This window comes from Chiloscyllium plagiosum, unplaced genomic scaffold, assembly GCF_037043375.1.
Source record: "Chiloscyllium plagiosum isolate Xiang-an unplaced genomic scaffold, Cpla_swu_hap1 HiC_scaffold_9, whole genome shotgun sequence".
NCBI lineage: Eukaryota > Metazoa > Chordata > Chondrichthyes > Orectolobiformes > Hemiscylliidae > Chiloscyllium > Chiloscyllium plagiosum.
The window spans coordinates 48,353,920-48,371,811 of NW_028270147.1; the positions used below are offsets into that span (position 1 = coordinate 48,353,920).

General features: G+C 42.0%; 1 protein-coding gene across 1 annotated transcript in view; it reads left to right on the plus strand.

Moving 5' to 3' along the window:
• The first annotated feature begins 3,274 nt into the window (after positions 1-3,274).
• Positions 3,275-17,892, plus strand: part of agbl4 (AGBL carboxypeptidase 4) — an 854,548-nt gene continuing 839,930 nt past the window's right edge. Inside the window, exon 1 of the mRNA XM_043699224.2 lies at positions 3,275-3,469. Within this exon, the coding sequence (XP_043555159.1) occupies positions 3,445-3,469 (25 nt within the window). The 5' untranslated portion in view covers positions 3,275-3,444. The remainder of the gene's footprint in view (positions 3,470-17,892) is intronic.

Here is a 17,892-nt window from a genome sequence, read left to right on the forward strand (position 1 = left end):
GGGGCCTGAATGGCTCAGCCAGGATCAAAAATGGGCAACCTTTAAGCAGTTAGGTCTTCCAGAATAGGTCAAGCACAAAGTATCTGCACAAGATAAAGACAAGCGAGGACAAGAGTGGACTTGCCCTGGAAAATGAGGCTGGTTTATAGTTTGGAGCATCATGAGCACATTTATTGGTGCCCCGGTTCCTGTCATGACCATGTATTGAGAGGAGTTGTGCCTTTAAGACATCAGAGGATGGCTGCCAAGGGTAGCCCTAGTGTCTCCCGTACATGACATTAGTGATCCTAATTGGATGCCATGAACTTGCCCTAGAAGATCAATTGGCTGAGTGACTCAGAATCACACAGTACAAAAGAGGCCCTTCAGCCTGTCACGTCTGTACCACCAAAGCTACACTAAATCTACACTAGCCCCACTTTCCAGCAGAGGGCACATAGCCTTGAATATTATGCCATTTCAAGTGCTCATTCAAGTACTGTTTGAAAGGTTGTGAAGTAACCCTCCTCAATTAAGCTCCCAGGCGGTGCTTTCCAGGTGCCCTGCATCCTCTAGATGAAAAAGAAATTCTCAAATTCCTCCTAAACCTTCTGCATTTTACCTTAAAAATGGTGCCTCCATTGTTATTGATTCTTCAACTCTGCTGTAGTTGCAACTGTGAGCATTTTGCAAGCACTGGTTGTACTTGCAATTCCTCACAAAGTTCTTTGTCTCAAACTGTAAACAAAAAAATCACAGGGCCTAGGTCCTTCGCCTTCAAAGTGAACTAGTAAGAGGAGGAAACATGAGGGGAAATTCAAAATTCAAAAGGACTTGTGTGCCTGGGAGATAATTTTACTTGTAACTATCGCTGTTAATAAGCTAAATAAATCCAATCTGTGATGTTGGACCTGGGTCTCAAATGTTTTTGATTTAATTGCTCCTTTTCAAATGGATCGGTACAATCAACCCCAATCTAAAGCACGGAGATTTGAGGATAATATAGCAAGGGCCAGAGAAATTCAGGAAGGATGCAGCAGGGAGGGATAAGAAGGGACACTTGTCAGCCATTCCTTCAATGAAGACTTGTTCCGGTCCAGCAGCAGAAATTAGACCACCTGGAGAGACAGAGATGATCACCGTGTGTAAGACTAACCTTCACCAAGTTCATCAGAACTTGCAGAGCTGCCTGGGCAACTTTAACTGCACAGGTAGTATCTGGTCCTCGTCTGGTTGCCAGTAATAATTTAGATAAGGATTGCAACAAAGACTTAATGTTGTGATTGGTAGAGTAATAATGTAAGCATCAGAAGCTTTAATTTGAAAGAATAGGGTTTTATAAATATTAAGCCTTATAGTCTTTTGTGTCTTTAGTGCATTTTGTGAATAAAATTGAATTACAAGTTGACTCTGATCCTTTAGTTAGTCTCACAAGTATAATACCAATTTACATAGAAACTGGTCAAAGTGCCCAAAACACAGACCACACTAATCTCCCTCAATTCCTCCTGCTCATCAGACCCCTTGCTTCTTGTGCACTTCTGGCAAGTTATTTAGGTTTTCCTCTGGAAAGATTTAACTGAAATATTTGGTTAATTGCTCTGCCATTTCCTTGTTCTCAGTTATCTACTCTTCCCCATTCAGTCTTAAGGGGCCTACAGTTGTCTTGACTAATCTTTTTCTTGTTACATACATATAAAAGCTCCTACAGTCCACTTTTATACTTCTTGCAATTTTATTCTCATACTGTATTTTTCTCATCAATTTTTCAGCCCTCCTTAGCTGAAGTCTAAATTGCTCCCAATCCTCATGTTTGCAACTTTGCTTTTCCTAGCAACATTATATGACTTCTCTTTAATTCTAACACAATCCTTAATTTCTTATGTTAACGATGACTGGGCCACTTTCCCAGTTATATTCTTTCATCAAAGGAATGTATAAACTCCTGCAACATAAGCATTCATTTCTTAAACATTTGCCATTATCTATTCAATGTCATGCCTTTCAGTGAAGCTAGCCAATCTATTGCAGCCAACTCACCCATTCTACCTTAAGTTTCCTTTGTTTAGATTTAGAACCCTAGTTTTGGTTTGGTCTACTTCATTTTCAACTGCAGTGAAAGACTGCTATCATGCTGTGGTCACTGTTTCCAAAAAGATTTGCACAAGACTATTAATTAACTTTTTGATATTGCACAAAATAAAATCTAGAAAAGTTCACTTGCTCAATAGGTTGGTCTAAAAAAATCTTGCACACACTCTGGGAAAGTCTGTACTTTCATGTTACTGTGTGGAAAGCTTTTTAAAAGAAATATTCATTATGTAAAAATAAATTCTATAATAACCCTGGGTGCAAATGTGTTTGAAACAATTTCATAAACAAAGTTGTGTGATAATAGGAACTAGCAGAATTCAATACAACATTCATTCAGAAAAGTATTTATTTTCCAAATTCTCTTGCTCATTCGAACATTCAAAATATTTAACACAACATAAAATTAAGGCCTTCATGCCATCTCAAAAGCTGTAGATTTGACTTGTAAATTACTTTAGATTGTAATCTATTAAATATTGAAACTAAATACTGCAAACGACTTGTTTACAGGTGTAGTTGAGTTAAATAGAGCAAAAGGTCAATTTCAATATGTTTGCTTACAAGTCTCAATCACTGCTTTAATACTAAATAGTGATCCATTTTTCCGCAAATATGCCAATTTTTGCACCCGCCCCCGAAGCCCACCGTTTCAAATGATCTAGATATCCATAGCCCTTTGATTTTGGATCTTTGAGGCTTAAACAACTTTGCTTCAAATTTGGAATTGGCACAAGTAATCTCACAAGCTAGATCCATCTTGTTTTAACATGAAATTTGAAACTATCAACATCTAGAGATATGTAGCTGTAAAATACCTGAGTTTTTAAACGCATCCTCCCCTATCCTGGCATACATGCATGCGAAACTACTCAAGCGTTAACGATTGTAACAAAAACCCGCCACGAGACCCCATATCAGCTGTCAATCACTCAAACGGCAATGCCATTTGCAACAGTGTCGCAGTGGGAAATGCACGAAACCTCCCCAAGACCACTCACTTTTGATTCTACTTTATGATCCTTACATACAGCTACGTGAAAAAAAATCTAACAGTTGAAATATGCCATCACTTTTTTCCTTCAGAACACTGATTCTCAATAACCAATGTTTAAAGTCGCAGGAGCTGCTGCCGACTTGACAAAGTGTTGAGGCTAGCTCGCACCTGAACAAGTCGCTGAGATCGAGCGACCGTAATTAGGGGTACAGGCACGAGAAAGAGTCGCAGGTGTTTTTATTTAACGGCCACCTGTTCTATGTGCTTTGGGGCACGCGGCCACCAAATCGTCTCTTCCCCCCCACACCCACCTCACTGTAACCACGGTAACCAATGCAGCGTCGGGGGTGGATAAATCTAGGAATTCTGGGATTAAAATGGCGGACAAGAGAAATGATTCTGGTGTGTAATGTTGCTTGTTTCGATTTGTTAATTGTGGATGCTGTAATGTTTTGCATTGGTAAAATGATCTGTAATAGCTTTTCGTAGCCTTTTTGGAAAAGAGTTTGGCAATCAGTCCATTGTTAAATCGTTTAACTCAGAGTGCGATGGGTACTCTGTTGTAATGCTTTAATTCTTGTTCTGTTGCCCAGTTTCAATATATAAATTGGCTTAATTTGTGATAAATTCAGAATATCTCCACATGTTACGCCAGAATGTTAATATTATTAAATAAAATGAATAGCACTCCATAAAGAGAAATGATATTTATTTAAAAATTATCCGCTTTGTTCTGACGTTGAAAAATGCACGTTTCGCAATTTAATTCCTTATCCAATATTTCAATGTACATATATAACATACATACACAGCCTTGATTAATTGCCCCCATTGTATTCTAACTATAATGAACTTAGTCTGGGACTAAGATCAGTTTCAGAACAGATGATTATAACAGTTAAAAAATAATTGTTCAAATACTACGGTAAACCTGTTTGTAACAGCACTGAAGTAATCAAACTATTTTAAAAATACAGGGTGATTGAGTCGTTCAGCTGTGTATCAATAAGCTGTTGATTTTCAACATCGTAAGTGGCGTTGTGTTTTACATTGTTAAAATAAACTTCAGCTGGAGAACTGACTTTGGAACAGTCATGTCTCAGCATCAATGCAGTGGAACAGATAGTTTACTCCATTTTGTGTGAACAAGAATGCTCATGTTAAAAACGTTTGGATCTCCCAATTTATTTTACTTAGATTATAATGTAGAGTCCAGTACTTTTGATTACCTATTTAAACTGAATAATGTACAAATAACTAAGTAATTTGGTAGTATTCTTTAAAGTTTGAATTTCTTAATGACAAAGCTAGGTTCTGATTATGTATGTGGCACCTTATTTGAATAATAGCATTTCATTTATCATTCACATTTGATTCTCTGTATAGCTTAGAGTCAAATTGCTGGAAAAGTCAGTAGTTAATATGGAAACTGTTCTGAAATTGTAATGAAGTACAGGTATGTGAAGAATGTTAGCCGCCCTACCTGGTTGAATGTGACTCCTGAGCCTGCAACACATAACTATTTAGCACTCTCATGTGGATAGTGCTGGGATGACTAGTGTTGGAAGTGGAAACACGTACAGCTTCAGTCAAATGGATTCTCCTGATAATGCAGCAGAGTAGAAGGAGCTTTATTTGATATGGACATTTGACACTGAGATTAAATGGTCTTCAGTTCCAACACTATTTGATCAACGTAACATTTTACTAAACATTGCAATTAAAAATAAACGCAGCTTTATAAATTCTTGGATAAGGAAAATGAGTATTATTAGATTTGAGATTTAAAAAGTCAACATTGAATACAATTATACGGGATAAAAAATTTGTTTGTTTCCTACTGTGGCTAGTGCCTCATACTGCCAGGAGATCCGTTGTAAGGTGTGCCATGGTCCTCTTGTGCCATTATTGCACATCTGATATAGATTGCATGCAAGTACATTGTGATACCTGTAATCCTATTACATATAGGTCAACCCCTCTTTCCACTCCCCTCCAATTTGATCTATAGAAAAGATCTCTGTAGCCTTTCCATTTATTTGGATGTCACTATTCATAATTTTTTCTTTGCTTTGTAATTTCAAATACATGTTTATACCATGTTGGAATTTTTATCATAAATCTTAGCATTCACATTTCTAATTTTTTCCATTGATCTTTACTTATGGTCCACATTTCTGAAGCATATAGGAAAGTAAGATCTTATGAGTTTTTACTTTTGTTACGATCTTGATTTTTCTTGTTAACATATCCTTCATTTTCACAAGACTACTTGTGGCTATCTGTATTCTCCTTCCAAATTTGGCATCACAATTGCCATCTTCTGTTTTCATTTGACCTAAATAGACACATATTAGCGATAGGCAGCATGATTTTGTGTGCGAGGTGTTCTGTCTCCCAAACTTGATTCAGTTTTTTTGAGAAAGTGACAAAGGTGATTGAGGGCAGGGTGGTGGACATATTCCTTATCTTTGACAAGATCTCATGGCAGGCTGATATAGAAGATACAGTCACATGGGATCCACCAGTGAGCTTGTGAGATGGATGCAGAACTGGCTTGGTCAGAGTGTAGTGGTGGAAGGGATTTTTTTCCAACTGGAAATCGTGACTAGTGATGTTCCACAAGCATCCATACTAGGAGCCCTGTTTTTGTCCAATGTGTGCAGGAGAGTTTCCTGACTCAGTATATAGACAGGCCAACAAAGAGCAAGGCCACATTCGGTTTGGTACTGGGTAATGAACTGTCCAGGTGTGAGATTTGGAGGTAGGTGAGCACTTTGGTGATAGTGACCACAATTTGGTTATGTTTATTTAGCTATGGAAGGGGATAGGTATATACCACAGGGCAAGAGTTATAACTGGGGGAAAGGCAGTTACGATGCGATTAGGCAAAATTTAGGGCGGGGAAGGAAACTGCAGGGAACGGACACAATTGAAATGTGGAACTTATCAAGGACATGCAGTAGATGTTTCTTGAATAAGTCTGTACCTGTCAGGCAGGGAGGAAGTGGTCGAGTGAGGGAGCCATGGTTTACAAAGGAAGTTGAATCTTACGTCAAGCAGAAGAAGAAGGCTTATATTAGGATGACATGTGAAGGCTTAGTCAGGGTGCTTGAGAGTTACAAGTTAGCCAGGAAAGACCTAACGAGAAAACAAAGAAGAGCCAGGAGGCATGAGAAGTTGTTGGCAGATGGGATCAAAGAAAACCCTGAGGCTTTTCATAGGTATATCAGGAATAAAGGACTAGACTAAGACTAGGGCCAATCAAAGACAGTGGTGGGAAGTTGTGCGTGGAGTTTAAGGTGATTGGAGAAGTGCTAAATGAATGTCTTTTTCCAGTGTGAATACCGATGAAAAATAATGTTGCTGAGGTGAATACTGAAAGACAGATGGGATTGAGGTTCATAAGGAGAAGAAGTTAGCAATTCTGGAAAGTATGAAAATAGATAAGTCTCCTGGGCCAGTTGGGATTTATCCTAGGATTCTCTGGGAAGTCAGGGAGGAGATTGCAGAGACCTTTGCTTTGATCTTTATGTTGTCAATGTCTACAGGAATAGTACTAGAAAACTGGAGATTAGCAAATGTTGTCCCTATGTTCAAGAACGGGAGTAGAAACAACCCTGATAACTATAGATATGAGCTGAAAATGTGTTGCTGGAAAAGCGCAGCAGGTCAGGCAGCATCCAAGGAACAGGAGAATCGACATTTCAGGCATAAGCCCGTCTTCAGGAACTTCAGGGCTTATGCCCAAAACGTCGATTCTCCTGTTCCTTGGATGCTGCTTGACCAGCTGCGCTTTTCCAGCAACACATTTTCAGCTCTGATCTCCAGCATCTACAGTCCTCACTTTCTCCTCAACTATAGATATGAACCTTACTTCAGTTGTGGGTAAATGTTGGAAAAGGTTATAAGTGATAGGATTTATAATCGTCTGGAAAAGAATAAATTGATTTGGGATAATCAATAAATAATTTTGTGAAAGGTAGGTCATACCTCACATGCCTTATTGAGTTCTTTGAGAAGGTGACCAAACCGGTGGATGAGGGTAAAGCAGTTGATGTGGTGTATATGGATTTCAGTAAGGCATTTAATAAAGCTCCCCATGATAGGCTATTGCACAAAATAGGGAGGCATGGGATTGACGGTGATTTAACAGTTTGGATCAGAAATTAGCTAGCTGAAAGAAGACAGAGGGTGGTGGTGGAAAGGAAATGTTCATCCTGGAGTTCAGTTATTAGTGGTGGACCACAAGGATCTGTTTTGGGGCCACTGCAGTTTGTCATTTTCATAAATGACTTAGGTGAGGGCATAGAAGAATGGGTTAGTAAATTTGTGGATGACACTAAAGTCAGTGGAGTTGTGGACTGTGCCGAAGGATGCTGCAGGTTACAGAGGGACATAGATAAGCTGCAGAGCTGGGCTGAGAGGTGGCAAATTGAGTTTAATGCAGAAAAGTGTGAGGTGATTCACTTTGGAAGGAGCAACAGGAATAAAGAGTACTGGGCTAATGGTGACATTCTTGGCAGTGTAATTGAGCAGAGAGACCTCGATGTCCATGAAAATAGATCCCTGAAAGTTGCCACCTCGGTTGATGGGGTTGTTAAGAAGGCATATGGTGTGTTAGCTTTTATTGGTGGAGGGATTGAGTTTCGGAGCTATGAGGTCATGTTGCAGCTGTACAAAACTCTGATGTGGTTGCACTCGGAGTATTGCGTGCAGTTCTGGTCACCACATTATAGGAAGGATGTAGAAGCTCTGAAAGGGTGTTGTGAGACAATACAAGCATGATATGGATAGGCTGGAGACTTGGGAGAAGTAATGTTAGATAGAATTTATTCTGTACAAATGTGAGGTGATGCATTTTGGAAGATGTAATGCAAGAGGCGAGTATATATTAAATAGCAGAACCCTCTGAAGCATTACGTACAAAGAGATTTAGGCGTGCAGTCCTGCAGTTTCCTGAAAATGACAACAGAGGTGGATAATGTGATCAAAATGGCTTATAGCATGCTTGCCTTTGTCAGTCAGGGTGAAGAATATGAAAATTGGCAAGTCATGTTATAGCTATGTAGAACTTTACTTAGACCACATTTGTAACATACAGTTCTGGTTGCCACACAACCAGAAGGATGTGGAGACAGTAGAGAGAAGGTTTACTAGGGTATTGGATAAGCCTGGTTTGTTTTCATGTGAGCATTGAAGCCTAAGGTGCGACCCGATAGAAGTTTATAAAATTGAGCGGCGTGGATGAAACAAGTTGTCGGAGTCTTTTTTTTTCTCAGGGTAAAAATTTCAATTCCTAAAGGACATTGGTTTAAGGTGAAAGGGGGGAAAGTTTAAAGGAAATGTGAGAGGTGGTGACTGCATGGAATGCGCTGACAGAGGTGGTGATGCAATAGCAATGTTTAAGAGGTATCTTAACAGATAAATGAATAAGCAGGGAATAGAGGGATTTAGACTACATGGAGGCAAAAAGTTTTTCTTTAGAAAGGCATCATGTGTCAGCACAGGATTGGTGGGCTGAAAGGCTTGTTTCTGTGCTGTACTATTCTTAGTTCATTGTATCTATTTGTTCCAGTATAAAACCACTCACTTCAATATTCACACTAGTTTCCTCTAATTGCTTGTATCATTGCATATAACTTTTTGCTGTTTACGCTCTGAACTTCTAGATCTTACTTAAATGACAAAGGTCCTGGATTAGTGGTGCTGGAAAAGCACAGCAGTTCGGGCAGTATCCGAGGAGCAGAAAAATAGACGTTTCAGGCAAAAGTCCTTCATCAGGAATACAAGCAGAGTGCCTGAAGGATGGACAGATAAATGAGAGGAGGGTGGGGGTGGGGAGAAAGTAGCATAGAGTACAATAGGTGAGTGGAGGTGGGGATGAAGGTAATGGGTCAGAGAGGAGGGTGGAGTGGATAGGTGGAAAAGAAGATAGGCAGGTAGGACAAGTCCTCATTGGGACAGTGCTGAGCTGGAAGTTTGGAACTGGGGTGAGGTGGGGGAAGGGGAATTGCGGAAACTGTTGAAGTCCACATTGATGCCCTGGGGTTGAAGTGTTCCGTGGAGGAAGATGAGGCGTTCTTCCTCCAGGCGTCGGGTGGTGAGGGAGTGGCGGTGAAGGAGGCCCAGGACCTCCATGTCCTCCTCTGGGACACCTACACTAATCAACCACACTGCCCTGTGGCCCAACATTTCAACTCCCCCTCCCACTCTGCTGAGGACATGGAGGTCCTGGGCCTCCTTCACCGCCGCTCCCTCACCACCCGCCGCGGAGGAAGAACGCCTCATCTTCCGCCTCGGAACACTTCAACTCCAGGGCATCAGTGTGGACTTCAACAGTTTCCTCATTTCCCCTTCCTCCACCTCACCCCAGTTCCAAACTTCCAGCTCAGCATTGTCCCCATGAGGACTTGTCCTACCTGCCTATCTTCTTTACCCTCCTCTCTGACCTATCACCTTCATCCCACCCCCATCCACCCTTGTACTCTTTGCTACCTTCCCCCACCCTCCTCCCTGACCTATCACCTTCATCCCCACCCCCACTCACATATTGTACTCTATGCTACTTTCTCCCCACCCCCACCCTCTTCTCATTTATCTCTCCACCCTTCAGGCACTCTGCCTGAATTTCTGATGAAGGGCTTTTGCCCGAAACGTCGATTTTCCTGCTCTTCGGATGCTGCCTGAACTGCTGTGCTTTTCCAGCACCACTAATCTAGAATCTCGTTTCGAGCGTCTGCAGTCATTGTTTTTACCTTAAAGGACAAAGGGCCACACCTGATCCTGCAAGTGGAACTGTATCCTCAGCATTTTGGAAATTGCATCTTGCCTCCAATTTTTGTCCCTATTCAGTTTTCTGAATATTTGTTGTGTACTGATTAAATACTTCTGCCAACAATATACAGCTATGTCTTAGAATCATAGAGGCCTACACTATGGGAAAAAAAGGCCCTTTGGCTAATTGAGTCTTCTGTCGTCAACAATAACCTTTAACTATTCTAATCTCATTTTCCAGCATGTTTTGACATCGCAAGCACACACCTGAATACTTCTTCAATATTATGAGGGTTTCTGACTCAGCCATCCTTGTCGGCAGTGAATTCTGGATTCCTACCATTCTCTGGGTGAAAAACAATTTCCTCACAGCCCCTGTAAACTACTTGCCCTTAACTTTAAACCTGTGCCCTTCATAAAGGGAAAAAATGTATTCCTGTGTACCCTGTCAATGTCTCTCATTTTATTCATCTGAATCATGTTTCCTTTCAGTCTCCTGTGCTCTAAGGAAAGCAATCAGAGTATCTGATCTCTCTTCTTAAATGAACTTGTTCAGCTCAGGCAACATTTCGGTATATATCCTGTGCACACTCTCCATGCATTATATCTGCTTCTATTTGTGCAGTTCTGGAATCCAAATAATACTCCAGCTGTGGCTGAACCAATATCTTATTTTATGCAATTTCAAAATCATCTCCTTCCTCTATGCTTCAACAAATAAAGGCAACTTTCCATCTGTCATCTTAACCACTTTACCTCCCTGTCCTGATACCTATAAAGGACTGGTGCACATGTACACCATGGTCCCTCTAATTCTCAGTGTTTGCCAAGGTCCTACATTCACCATGTATTACCTTATCCTAATCCTCTTTCCGCTTGAAACTTATCATCTTGTCTGATGCTCACTAATTGGTCCCAATATAGGTTCCAGTAACACGTTTATTAATTTCTGGTGATAAACATGATAGAAAACTTTGTAAAGTTTGTGAAGCAGATATGTAAGTTTTTTTTTAGATTAGATTAGATTATATTACTTGGATTAGATTAGATTAGATTACTTACAGTGTGGAAACAGGCCCTTCGGCCCAACAAGTCCACACCGCCCCGCCGAAGCGCAACCCACCCATACCTCTACATTTACCCCTTACCTAACACTACAGGCAATTTAGCATAGCCAATTCACCCAATCTTTGGATTGTGGGAGGAAACTGGAGCACCCGGAGGAAACCCACGCAGACACGGGGAGAATGTGCAAACTCCACACAGTCAGTCGCCTGAGGCGGGAATTGAACCCAGGTCTCTGGCACTTTGAGGCAGCAGTGCTAACCACTGTGCCACCGTGCCGCCCACACTTGCACCTCTTTTATTAACCAAAGGCTATTCTTGTGTTAAATATTGCCTCATTTATTTCTGCTCCGGGTATAAATCCAGATTGAATGACACCAACAAAAACAGAAGTTGCTGGAAAAGCTCAGCAGGTCTGGCAGCATCTGTGAAGAGAAATCACAAATAATCGATCCTTCTTCAGAACTTTGATTTCTCTTTACAGATCCTGCCAGACCTGCTGAGCTTTTCCAGCAACTTCTGTTTTTGTTTCTGATTTACAGCGTCCGCAGTTCTTGCGATTTTTATTTTGCATGACACCAATTAGAACATAGAACACTGCAGGCCCTTTGACCCTTGATGTTGGTTCCACAGGTCGGTGCAATCTGAAGCCCATCTATCCTGCACTATTCCATTTTCATCCATATGTTTATCCAATGAACATCTGAATGCCCTTAAAGTTGGCAGGTCTACTACTGTTGCAAGCAGTGCGTTCCATGCCCCTACTACTCTCTCTCAGTATGGAAACTACCTCTGACATCTGTCCTATATCTATCACCCCTCAAATTAAAGCTATATCCTCTTGTGCTAGCCATTACCATCTGAGGAAAAAGGCTCTCACTGTCCACCCTATCTAAATTTCTGATTATCTTATATGTCTCAATTAAGTCACCTCTCAACCACCTTCTCTCTAATGAAAACAGCCTCAGGTCCCTCAACCTTTCCTCATAAGACCTTCTCTCTCTATCAGGCAGCATCCCAGTACATCGCCTTTCCAAAGCCTTTACATCCTTCTCATAATGTGGTGACCAAAACTGTATGTAATCCCAAGTGCGACCGCGCCAGAGTTTTGTACAGCTGCAACGTGACCTCATGACTCCGAAACTCAGTCCCTCTACCAATAAAAGCAAACACACCGTATGCCTTCTTAACAACACTATCAACCTGGGTGGCAACTTTCAGGGATCTACTTTCATGGACACCGAGCTCTCTCTGCTCATCTGCACTACCAAGAATCTTACGATCAGCCCAGTACTCTTTATTCCTGTTGTTTATTCCAAAGTGAATCACCTCACACTTTTCTACATTAAACTTCATTTGCCCAGCTCTGCATCTTATTGATGTCCATCTGAAACCTGCAACATCCTTCAGCACAGTCCACAACTTCACTGACCTTAGTGTCATCTGCAAATGTACTAACCCATCCATCTGTGCCCTCCTCTAGTTCATTTATAAAAATGACAAACAGCAGTGGCCCCAAAACAGATCCTTGCGGTACTCCACGAATAACTGATCTCCAGGATGAACATTTCCCATCAACCACAACCCTCTGTCTTCTTTCAGTTAGCTAATTTCTGATCCAAACTGTTAAATCATCCTCAATTCCATGCCTTTGTATTTTGCGTAATAATCGACCATGGAGAACCTTATCAAAACGCCTTACTGAAATCCATATACACCTCATCAACAGCTTTACCCTCATCCACCCGTTTGGTCACTATCTCAAAGAACTCAATAAGGTTTGTGAAGTACGACCTACCCTTCACAAAACTATGTTGACTATCCCTAATCAACCTATTCTCTCTGGATAATTATAAAACCTATCTCTTATAACCTTTTTTAACACTTTACCCACAACCTAAGTAAGGTTCACTGGTCTATAATTATCAGGGTTGTCTCTACTCCCGTTCTTGAATAAGGGGACACATTTGCTGTCCTACAGTCTTGAGACATTATTTCTGTAGACAATGATGACAGAAAGATCAAAGCCAAAGGCTCTGCAATCTCTTCCCTGGCTTCCCAGAGAATCCTAGGATAACTCCCAACCAGCCCAGGGGTCTTATCTGTTTTCACACTTTCCTGAATTGCTCACACCTCCTACTTGTGAACCCAATCCTGCATAGTTTAGTAGCCTGTATCTCAGTATTCTCTCCGACAACATTGTCTTTTTCCAGTTTGAATACTGCCGGAAAATATTCATGTCCGTAACTCCTCAGACTCCATGCACAACTTCCCACTACTATCCTTGATTGGCCCTAACTTTTCTCTCGTCATTCTTTTATTCTTGATATACTTAAAAAAAACTTTGCAGTTTTCCTTGATCCTACCTGCCAACGACTTCCAATGTCACCTCCTGGCTCTTCTTAGCTCTCTCTTTTTAGGACTTTCCTGGCTAACTTGTAATTCTCAAGTGCCCTAACTGAGCCTTCACCTAACATATCATCCTAACATAAGCCTTCTTCCTCTTGACAAGAGATCCAACTTGTTTAGTAAACCACGGCTCCCATTCTCAACCCCTTCCTCCCTGTCTGACAGGTACATACCTATCAAGGATATGCAGTAGATGTTTCATGAATAAGCTCCACATCTCAATTTTGCCCATCCCTGCAGTTTTCTTCCCCATCCTCTGCACCCTAAATCTTGTCTAATCGCATCATAATTGCCTTTCCCCCAGCAATAACTCTTACCCTGTGTTATATACCTATCACTTTCCATCGCTAAAATAAACATAACTAAATTATGGTCACTACCTCCAAAATGCTCACCTACCTCCAAATCTAACACCTGGTCAGGTTCATTACCCAGTACCAAATACAATGTGGCCACGTTCCTTGTTGGCTTGTGTACATACTGTGTCAGGAAACCATCCTGCACACATTTGACAAAAACTAACCTATCTAAAGTACTTGAACTATAGTATATCCAGCCAATATTTGGAAAGTTAAAGTCCCCCATAACAACTACCCTGTTACTTTCACTTCTATTCAGAATTATCTTTGCTATCCCTTCCTCTACATCTCTTGAACTATTTGGAGGCTTTTAGAAAACTCCCAACAGGGTGCCCTCTCCTTTCCTGTTTCTAACCTCAGCCTCTACTACCTCAGTAGATGAGTCCTCAAATGTCCTTTCTGCGACTGTAACATTGTCCTTAACTAACAATGCCACACCTCTCCCTCTTTTACCACCTTCTCTGTTCTTACTGAAACATCTAAATCCCGGAACCTGCAAGAACCATTCCTGTCCCTGCTTTATCCATGTCCCCTAAATGGCCACGACATCGAAGTCCCAGGTACCAACCCAAGCTGCAAGTTCACCCACCTTATTCCGGATGCTTCTGGTGTTGAAGTAGACGCACTTCAAAATACCTTCATGCTTGCCGGTGAACTCTTGCGACCTTGAAACCATATTTCTTCCCTCACTACTCTCAACCTCCTGGACACTGGAACTACAAATTAGGTTCCTATCCCCAGGCTAAATTAGTTTAAAACTTCCAGAATAACCGTGTTCTGCTTCATATGTGTTATTAGTATTTTCTGTTATGATTTTGGTTCCTCCAAACGTTCAAGGTATATTAAACCTTTATTTGTTGATTATGATGCGTGTTGTTTGCATGGCATTTAGAGTACATGAACTCAAAGAGAAAATCTCCCGTTTATAGTTTTGCTGGAAGCTGCTTGTATGATGATAGGGCAGATAGACATGGCATTGGCTTGCAAGCAGTTGATGGGCCGCAAGCAGTTGATGGGCCACCAGCAGTTGAGAAAAATTAACCAGGTAAGTGATATTGTCATTTCATAATCCTTTCTTAACTGTTTTAGCAGATTAAAAGTAATTCTAGCTTCTATAGTCTAGAATGCTTGGGACCAGGTCTTTTCTGGATTTTGGAATGTTAAACCAGAAGTGTGTAAACCAGAAAACACGGTAGACGTAAGTATATACCTGAAACACAAAGCAATGAAATGCACCAAGAATAGTGAGATGTCTTGAAAAGAGTTCGTATTACAGAAGAGGAGGTGCAGAAGGTCTTTAAATGCATTAAGGTCTACAAATGCCTGGGACCTGCTAAGTATTTCCCAGAACTTTGTGGGATGCGAGGGAGGAGATTTCTGGACCCCTTGCTGAGATATTTGTATCATTGATTGTCACAGTTGATGTGCCAGCAGGTTGTTTAATGCCATTATTTAAGAAAGACTGAGGAAAAGCCAGGGAGCTATAGACGACTTAGCTGTGCATCAGTGGTGGCTAAGTTGTTGGAAGGGATTCTGAAGGACAGATTTACATGCATTTGAAACTTCCTCCAGCATCATCCTCCGCACTTCCGCCACCATCATCTTCCGCCACACATACATCAGATCATCCTCTACCACTTCTGCCATCATACATCACATAATCCTCCATTACTTATGTCACCTGCAAACGGACCCCACCATCAGAGACATATTTCCCTCCCCACCCCTATCAGCATTCAGGAGAGACCATTCCCTCCGCGACTCCCTCGTCAGGTCCATGCCCCCCCCCACCTGCCCACATCTCACTCCCAGCACCCTTGCCTGCCACTGCAGGAAGTGCAAAACCTGCACGCGCACCACTCCCTTCACCTCCGTCCAAGGCTCTAAAGGATCCTTCCACATCTGTCAGAAATTTACTTGGAGCTCCACCAATGTCATCTACTGTATCCATTGCACCCAATGTGGTCTCCTCTACGCCGGGGAGACAGGACGCCTACTTGCGGATCATTTCAGAGAACATCTCTAGGCACCCGCACCAACCAACCCCACTGCCCCATGGTTGAACACTTCAACTCCTCTCCTACTCCGTCAGGGACATGCAAGTCATGGGACTCCTCCATCGCCAAAACTTTACCACCCGATGCCTGGAGGAAGAATGCCTCATATTCCGCCTTGGGATACTGCAACCACAGAGATCAATGTGGATTTCAACAGTCTCCTCATTTCTGCTCCCCCCACATTATCCCAGTCCCAAGCCTCACCCGCCACTGCCCTTCTGACCTGTCCATCACCTTTCCTATCTATCCGCTCCACCTTCCTCCCTGGCCTATCACCTCCTCCCTCAACTCGTCCACCTATTGCATTCTCAGCTACCTTACCCCCAACCTCACCCCCCCCCCCTCCCATTTATCTCTCAGACCTCCAGTCCATAAGCATCATTCCTGATGAAGGGCTTATGCCTGAAACATCAATTCTCCTGTTCCTCGGATGCTGCCTGACCTGCTGTGCTTTTCCAGCACGACACTCTTGACTCTGATCTCCAGTATCTGCAGTCCTCACTTTCTCCACAGATTAGGAATAGCCAGCATGGCTTGGTGTGTGGGAAATCATGTCTCACAAACTTGATTTGAGTTTTTCGAAGAAGTGACAAAGGAGATTATTGTAGGCAAAGCTGTATGTTTGGACTTCAACAAAGCATTCATCAAGGTTTGCCTCACAGCACTAGAGACCTGGTAATTCCCGCCTCAGGTAACTGTCTGTGTGGAGTTTGCACATTCTCCCCGTGTCTGCGTGGGTTTCCTCCGGGTGCTCCGGTTTCCTCCCACAGTCCAAAAATGTGCAGGTTAGGTGAATTAGCCATGCTAAATTGCCCGTAGTGTTAGGTAAGGGGTAAATGTAGGGGAATGGGTCTGGGTGGGTTACTCTTCGGAGGGTCGGTGTGGACTTGTTGGGCCGAAGGGCCTGTTTCCACACTGTAAATAATCTAAAAAAAAAAGGTTCTGCATAGTAGACTGATTAGTAAGTTTCGATCCTGTGGATCCGGGGGAGCTAGGCAATTGGATACCAAATGGACTTGAAGGTAGGAAACAGAGGGTGGTAGTGGAGGTTGTTTTTTGGACTGGAGGCCTGTGACCAGTGATGTGCCAGAAGGATCAGAGCTGGTCCACTGCGTTTGTCTGTTTATATAAATGATTTGAATGTGAATAAAGGATATATGGTTATTAAGTTTGCAGATGACTCCAAAATAGGTACTGTAGTGGACAGTGAAGAAGATTATCTTAGAATACAATGGAACTTTGATCAGATGGGCCAGTAGACCAAGAAAAGACAGATGGAATTTAATTTAGATAAATGTGAAGTGCTGTGTTTTGACAAGGCAAGCAGGGCATGACCTATACTGTTAATGTTAGCGTCCTTGGGAGGTTTGTTGAGACCTAGGGGTACATGTGCACAGTTTTTTGAAAGTGGAGTTGCAGGTAGATAGGATGGTGAAGAAGGCATTTGGCAGGCTTGCGTTGAGTACAGGAATTGGGATGTCCTGTTCTGGATCTACAGGACATTGGTGAGGCCACTTATGGAGTACTGTATACACTTCTGATGGCCCTTCTATCGGAAGGAGAGGGTGCAGAAAACATTTACAAGCGTATTGTCCGGTCTGGAGATATTGAGTTATAGGCAAAGGCTGAATAAACTGGAGCTTTTTTCCCTGGAGTATTGGAGACTGAGGGGTCACCTTCTAGAGGCTTATAAAATCATGAACGCCATGGATAGAGTGAATAGCCAAGGTCTTTTTTGAAGGTGAGGGTGTCTAAAACTAGAGGACATAGGTTTTAAGGTGAGAGGAGAAAGATTTTAAAAAGGACCTGAGTGGTAAAATTTCCATGCAGAGGATGGTGCATGTATAGAACAAACTACCAGAGAAGGTAGTGGAGGAAGATACAATTATAACATTTAAAAGGCATTTAGATGGGTATATGAATAGGAAGGGTTGACAAGGATATGGGCCAAACGATGGCAGATGTGACTAGATCAGATTGGGATATCGCTTGGCGCGAATGAGTTGGACCAAAGAGTCTGTTCCGTGCTGTACGGCTCTAATTGTTTTGCTTCTCCAATTGTGTCTTCTGTGTTTCTACTCCTAAAATATTGTAATAAAATGATGCTGATGCCAACAGAGAATCAGGCCATGCAAGTTGGCTAAGGCTTAAATTACTG